Here is a 7,500-nt window from a genome sequence, read left to right as displayed (position 1 = left end):
TCTCTCTCTCTCTCTCTCTGGCTTTTACGCATGCACAAAGATAAAAAGATAAGAAAAATTGAAGAACGAGGAATAGGAGGAGAAGGACAAAAAGGAAGAAGAAGAAGAAGAAGAAGAAAATCTGGAGGAAGAGGAATACTGATACTAATAAACTCGTAACCAATTTTTACTCTCTCTCTCTCTCTCTCTCTCTCTCTCTCTCTCTCTCTCTCTCTCTCTCTCTCTCTCTCTCTAAGCATTGAAAATAACGAGGATTTACGTAAAACAGTGAACGGTGAAGAAATAAGAGGAAATCAAACAGGGATAGAATAAAGACAAATAAAAGAAGAAAGATGAAAAAAAAAGGTCAAAGAATAAAAATGATAATGACAGGAAACGAGGAGATAAGGAAGAGGAAGAAGACGACTAGAAGACAGGAGTGAAAAGGAAGCAAGGGAGTTAAGAAGTAGTAAGAAGGAGTATGAAATGAGGAAGAGGGATGAAAAAATAGAAGAAAAAGAGAATAGGAAAAAAAGATGAGGGTACAATAAGGGAGGGATGAAGGGAGAGGTAGGGGGAAGGAAAGGAAAAGGGGAAGGAATGGGGGAAGAGGGAAAAGAACAGGCTAAGGAGGGGAAAAAAGATGAGTGAAGGAAAATGAAGGGGGAAGGAAAAGGAAGGGGGAAGGGGAAGGAATAGGAAGGGGAAAAAGATGCAGCCAATAAGGAAAAAACGAAGAAGGTAAGATAAGTAACAGAAGGAAGGTGAGGGAAGGGGAAGGGGAAGGGGAAAAGGGAAGGGGAAGGAGAAGGGGGAAGGGGAAGGGCAAAGGGTCATCCAATCAGACGTGCTGCAGATTAGATATCCTTAAGAAAAGATTAAATTTCAACATCTTGGCTCTCTCTCTCTCTCTTATAGGATAGGGTATACAGGGGCCAGAAGAGGGAGAGGAGAGAAGAAGGAGAGGGGGAGGAAAGGGAGCCGGAAATAGAAAATAGCAGAGAAGAAAGAGGAACAGTAAGAAGAGGAAGGAGGAGGAACAGCTAGAAAAGAAGAGAAGTTGGAGGCAGATGAGAAAGACGAGGTGAAGGCAGAGAATGAGAAAGAGAAAGGAAGAAACGAGAAAATCAGCTGAGTTATATATGATTTTATTGTTCCAGTCCTCCTCCTCCTCCTCCTCCTTCTCCTCTTCCTCCTCCTCCTCCTCCTCCTCCTTTTCTTCCTGCATCATCACCACAACCACCTCTCCTCCTCGTCCTCCTCCTCCTGCTTAGGGTCAATTGCGCTAGCGGCATTTGTTCATCTTTTGTGTTCCTTTGTTATTCCCCTGCCATTACTGAGCACAGAGGAGCACCATCGTTTGAAGCAGCGCGTTCTTAAACACTTCTTCGTACGTCACTTTTATTCTATTTTTTTTTTTTTTTTCAAGGGTTTTTCGTGATTTTACTGATCGTTCAACAAGGATTCCGCACTTTTCAATAGGGGGAAGGGAAAATATTAATGAAAACCCTATTATCTCTGCGGTGTTAAAAAATAGTCGTGTTGGAATAGGAAAGGGATCGTTTAAGTCTTCCACTGCCATGTGCTGTTGACGACACAAAATAAGAGCATATACAACACACAATAATAATAACAATAATAATAATAATAAGAAGAAGAAGAAGAAGAAGGAAGAAGGAGAAGAAGGAAAAGAAGAAGAAGAAGAAGAAGAAGAAGAAGAAGGAGAAGAAGAAGAAGAAGAAATAAAAATAGAAAAAGAAAAAGAAAAAGAAAAAAAGACAAAGAAGAAAAAAACAGAAAAAGAAGAAAGAAGACAGACGAAGAAGAAGAAAAGAGGATATAAAAAAAAACTCTCCAATATCTATCAATACAACATTAGCAAGTAGCTGCGAAACAAAAGAAAGTGATTTATAGTTAAGCAACACTCAGCCAGGCAGCAATGGAAGGATCAAGAACAAGAAGCTAAAACCATATCAAGGCTCGATACATTGACGCATGAGATCTTGGAAATGCATACAGACACAGATTCCCGCCGCGAAGAACGAGCATCACGTTATCAGCATCACGCAGCATCACAGTCGCGGGGAAAACTAGAGCGAGTGGAGATTTTTATAGCAGAATTTCAATTGCTCGGTTATTCTCGTCCATTCTTCATATGTGAAAGAGAAAATAGAACAGTGGCAGCGGCGAAGGCGACCTGTTTTATGTGTGAAAGGCAATTTCCATCCACTTCCATTGCAAAAACGATATTATCTATACATACTATACTAAGCTGATTTTTTCACAACACACAAACACACACACACAAACACACACACACACACACACACACACACACACACTCACCAAGATGACTAAATAAAAATACATGTTCCATTGGATACCAGCAGAAATTAAATAGTAACAATAAATGTAACACCTTAATTACAACGTACAGTGTCCATACTACAAGAAGGAAAATACTGAGAGAGAGAGAGAGAGAGAGAGAGAGAGAGAGAGAGAGAGAGAGAGAGAGAGAGAGAGAGAGAGAGAGAGAGAGAGAGAGAGAGAGAGAGAGAGTGTGTGTGTGTGTGTGCAAACCAAATTAAGAAAAAAATGAATTCCTGCCATACGAAAGGAATCAAACGAAGAAAACCTAAAAAAAAAAAAAATCGATCAGACTTCTCCACGCGAGGATAAGACGCTATTTAAGACAATGAATGTCATTAAACTTTTTGAGACGTGGACGAGACAGAGAGATTGACGCGCACTACTATTTCGCACCCAGGCAATCACCAGACACCAGGAATTACGGGATGGAGAGTTTCGACTACGGTTATTGGGAGTCTAGACCTTGAGATTTACCAGGAAACTGTTCAAACTATGGAAAACACTGTACATTTGAGTCACAGGTAATTGGAAGTGTCTCCGATGCTGTGGTTTTCTTGACAGTAATAAGATTTAAACCTTTAAAAGCCAAATACGCGAATATGTACCTAATAACTGATCTATAGCTTACATTGTCGTCTACACATATAAACTACAGGACTTTTTTTTATATATTTTTATAGATACAAGGCCAGTAATCCCTTAAGGAGCGGCGCAGACAGACACACACACTCATACACACATCATTCACACATATTCTACCAACACACACACACACACACACACACACACACACACACACATTGTACCAACAAATATCAGAAATAATAAATAAAATTAAAATAAAAGTAAAATAGATTAATAATTTCCTTTTTCTTCCTTTTTTTCTTGTTTTCTTTCAGTGCAGTTTTCATATCAGCCTTTTTCGTCTTTCTCTTCCGACTCTCCCTTACTTAGAAATTCATTAATATAGTTAGTATAGTTCTCCTAAATGACCAGGAAATTAAAAGGCAATAATAATTAATTAAACGATGCCATTCTTTAAAACTGAAGGAAAAAAGTCTGCCACTGTTTCATTTTCTTTGCATTTGTCCTTTTTTCTTTCCTTCTTACAGTCCCCCTCTCGTCTTCCTCCTCCTCGTCTTCCTCTTCCTATTTTTTTTCCTCCAGCTACTCGTCCTCCTCTTCTCTTTTCCCTCCTACTACTCCTCCTCCTCCTTCCTGTTTCTTCTGTTTTCGTCCTTGTTTACTCCTCCTCGTTTTCCATTTTCCACTTAATCATCTCCACTACCACTACCACCACCACCACCACCACCTTCTGCTGCTATGGTCCCCGGCGTCCTGGCAGCCTCCCCGCTCCTCACTGTTGGCTCATCTCGGGTCACTACAAATCGTATCCTGGGACACTTGGGGCGCGGGTCTCTGTCTCCCTGGAACATCCCAGTGGCGGCTTCTACAGCTAATTTAATTACATGCGAAGGAACTAAGACAGGAAGTAGATCGTATTCCAGGAGGAGGAGGAGGAGGAGGAGGAGGAGGAGGAGGAGGAGGAGATATAAAAAGAAAACAAGATATGAGTATAAATGTATAGAGAAACTTTCAATAAGGTTTTAAATAGAAAGCATAACTACATTTTCTCTCTCTCTCTCTCTCTCTCTCTCTCTCTCTCTCTCTCTCTCTCTCTCTCTCTCTCTCTCTCTCTCTAGTCCTCCGGAGGCCTACTCACACACACGAGTACTCCAGACGCCCTTCATCCCTCTCTTTCCCTCTTTTTATTTACCTCCTTCCCTTCCTCTCCTCTCCTACTCGTCACGGAACAGAGAACCTGAAAGTGGCCGGGAGGTGTGGTAAAGAGGCGACGAGGAGGAGGAGGAGGAGGAGGAGGAGGAGGAGGAGGAGGAGGAGGAGGAGGAGGAGGAAGAGGAGGAGGGAAAGCGAGCGAGAAGGAAGGATTGAGAAAGGACGAGTGTAGTGTACGTAGGGAAAAATGAGAGAGAGAGAGAGAGAGAGAGAGAGAGAGAGAGAGAGAGAGAGAGAGAGAGAGAGAGAGAGAGAGAGAGAGAGAGAGAGAGAGAGAGAGAGAGAGAGAGAGAGAGAGAGAGAGAGAGAGAGAGAGAGGTTGAGTTAATTAAAGTAGTAATAAAGCTGATACTTGGAGAAAATAAGAAGAGGAGGAGGAGGAAGAGAACCCGGGGAAAATACGAAAAAGGAACAGAAAAGAAGGATAAGATGATATGAAGACAAATACTAGATACAGTAACAGGAAAAAAAAATCATTAAATATATAAACAAATGAATAAATAAGGGCAAATGAATGAATAGAAATGCAGTCAAAAAAAATACAAGGTCACACACACACACACACACACACACACACACTTTGCTTGATAAATAGAGACATTAGAGTGACATCAACAATCAGAGTGACGGACAGATTAGATTACGTTAGGTATTTACTACGCATCACATCAAATGAATGAATGAAGGAATGAATGAATGAAGGACGCCTAAAGAAAAGTTAACGCAGAAAACTGACACCACCTTGACAAACACTTGGTCACCTCTGCACAATAGCCTGCCCTCACATCACGCCAGGGAAAGTCTCTAGCATCACGAAGCAGTCCCATTCACGACACGATGAGGTTCTTGACATCACCTTGAAAAAATCTTGACACCAGCGCATGAAAAATAAAATAGAGTAGAATTAATAAGTCAATAAAACTAATAAAAAAAACTTAACACGAGAAAGTTCTGGACATTACCTTACAAAAAAAAAAAGAATATGGACATCAAAGTATTAAAAGCTAACAAAAGTAAAATGAATAAATTAATCAGTAAATAAAAATCATAACATCACTACAAAACGCCCCCTCACTTTTTTTTTCCTTCATGCATTTTAAAAAATAATAAAATAAACGCGAATGAAGAAAAATAAGGCCGTCGGTTTTGTGATATATAAAAAAAAAGACAAAAAAAAAAAAAAGGAGCATGGACGTTAAAACCAATACAGAGGGATTAATGAAGAAGACAAACATGACGATAAATATTGGAAGCTTTTTGTGAGGCAGAAATTAAAAAAAAAAAAAAAAAAAAAGGTTTGAAATGATAAAGGTTTGCCGCATAAAGAGAGAGAGAGAGAGAGAGAGAGAGAGAGAGAGAGAGAGAGAGAGAGAGAGAGAGAGAGAGAGAGAGAGAGAGAGAAACTTAATACCCATAAAACTTGAAAGAATATGGGTCTCTCTCTCTCTCTCTCTCTCTCTCTCTCTCTCTCTCTCTCTCTCTCTCTCTCTCTCTCTCTCTCTCTCTGCCCTTCACACCTGCCTGCCTCCCCTCGCCAGCTCTACCTTTGACCCTGAGCCCATTAATTAAGCCTGGACAGGTGGGGACGCGCCAGGTAAGTCATCGCGGCGGCAGGTGGTGCAGGTATGGCTAATTCGATTGGCCTGCACATCGCCACGCGCCGCTTGTGGTTCGCGGGGAGAGTGCATGTCATTACTGTGAGGCCGTGAGAGAGAGAGAGAGAGAGAAGAATAATGAGAGAGAGAGAGAGAGAGAGAGAGAGAGAGAGAGAGAGAGAGAGAGAGAGAGAGAGAGAGAGAGAGAGAGAGAGAGAGAGAGAGAGTTCTGAGATAGTGATTAGCTAATTTATCTAATGGCGCTAAAATAATAAGCAAAGTGATGGTTGTGACTGACTGACTGACTGACTGACTGACTGAATTGTAACGCAAAAGCAGGATTACATGACGAATGAGACTATCTGAGATTGGGAGACTTGTTGATTGACTGATTGACTGATTAACTGACTGACAGGTGGGTTGTTAAGTGAGTGATTGACTAACAAACTGGTAAATTGTTAGATTGATTTATTGACTGACTGACTGACTGACTGACTGAATAACTAACTGCTTAATTGTTTGTTTGACTGACTGACTGACTGACTGACTGAGTGACTGCTGGATATTTTTTATTGATTTATTGGCAGACTATATAACTGGTGATTGCATATTTGACTGACTGACTGACCGATGGATGGAATACCTGATTGACGCCTAAACAAATCAATCATACAAAAAAATAAGCAACTAAATGAGAAAACGAAGAGAAAACAAAGAGAACAGCACATCAACGAGAAACTGATATAACCCTCCCATCCAGTAACATTTTAAAGACTCGATAGATACCAAAATATACCCTTACGCACATCAATGGCAAGGATGGAGAAATTAAAGATCGTATAACTTTAGGGAGATATCTGCAATGAAAGGAGATCAACATGAAGATATAAGGGTCAGGTGACGGAGTGGGTGGGTGGATGGGATGTGTTCAGGTACAAGATACGAGGAGGCGGTGAAGGAAAGGTGATTTCTGTTTGTCTTAGGTACAGCAAACGGGAAGAAAGGCAAGTAAGTGCGTGGGAAGAAGGGAGAAGTAAGAGAAAAGTGGCAAAAAATGTGATGAAAGTGGGAAAATATGCGTAGTGTGAAAAAATGCAGGTATAAAGTGTCTTGTGTACAGGTAAAGAGGCGAAATAGGATAAATACGGGCAAAAGAAAAGGGCAGGGAAAAATTAAGACGGGAAATAATGATAATAGTTAAAAATGCAGGTAAATATGAAGGTATAGTGTAATATATGTACAGGTAAAGAGGTGAAACAAGATAAATGCAGGTAAAAGAAAGGAATAGGGAAAAAATAAGATGGGGGAAATAAATGCTAATACTTAAAACAATGTAGGTAAATAAAGTTAAAAAATACAGGTAGATAAAATGAAAGGAACATTAAAAAAAAAGAAACTAAAAATACATTACCATACACTAAAATGCACTACAATTTAAAGGAACAAATAGTGATGAATGACAGTCATAGGGAAGTAATGGAAGTGAAATATATAATGTGCGAATAAAGGTGAGAAATACAGACCTGCTGAGGGGTGAGGCACAAACACTGAGGTGAAGAGGCTGTGGGCGAAGAGAGAGTTGCTGAAGTGATCTCGAAATTCTTGTTTGTGAGAGAAGTAGCAAGAGGCTCAATGTTTTTTTTTTTCTGAGTCTTTATTATTATTATTATTATTATTATTATTATTATTATTATTATTATTATTGTTGTTGTTATTTTTAAAACTGTACTGGTATTAATGGAAGTATTAATATTGGCAG

At 39.8% G+C, this 7,500-nt stretch overlaps 2 protein-coding genes across 14 annotated transcripts in view; one reads left to right on the top strand and one right to left on the bottom strand.

The window, feature by feature from the left end:
* The window catches only part of LOC135105902 (putative carbonic anhydrase-like protein 2), a 145,330-nt gene that overhangs the window by 64,841 nt on the left and 72,989 nt on the right, over positions 1 to 7,500 (top strand). The gene's annotated exons all lie outside the window — the stretch shown is intronic.
* LOC135105903 (uncharacterized) overlaps positions 1 to 7,500 on the bottom strand; it is a 107,131-nt gene that overhangs the window by 80,331 nt on the left and 19,300 nt on the right. For 2 of the 13 annotated variants that reach the window (XM_064014577.1, XM_064014575.1), the window contains exon 1: positions 1,997 to 2,219. The exons of 10 other annotated variants lie outside the window; for them this stretch is intronic. Coding sequence is in view for 1 of the 3 variants with exons in the window: in XM_064014575.1 (XP_063870645.1) it covers positions 1,997 to 2,052 (56 nt within the window). In the remaining 2 variants the exon portion in view is untranslated. Of the gene's footprint in view, positions 1 to 1,996; positions 2,220 to 7,500 lie in introns of those variants that run through there. One more of the 13 variants, XM_064014568.1, reaches the window with a different exon arrangement.

Source organism: Scylla paramamosain, chromosome 12, assembly GCF_035594125.1.
Source record: "Scylla paramamosain isolate STU-SP2022 chromosome 12, ASM3559412v1, whole genome shotgun sequence".
In the NCBI taxonomy this organism is placed as follows: domain Eukaryota; kingdom Metazoa; phylum Arthropoda; class Malacostraca; order Decapoda; family Portunidae; genus Scylla; species Scylla paramamosain.
Note: the sequence above shows the minus strand (reverse complement) of the source record. Positions and strands in the feature narration are given on the sequence as shown.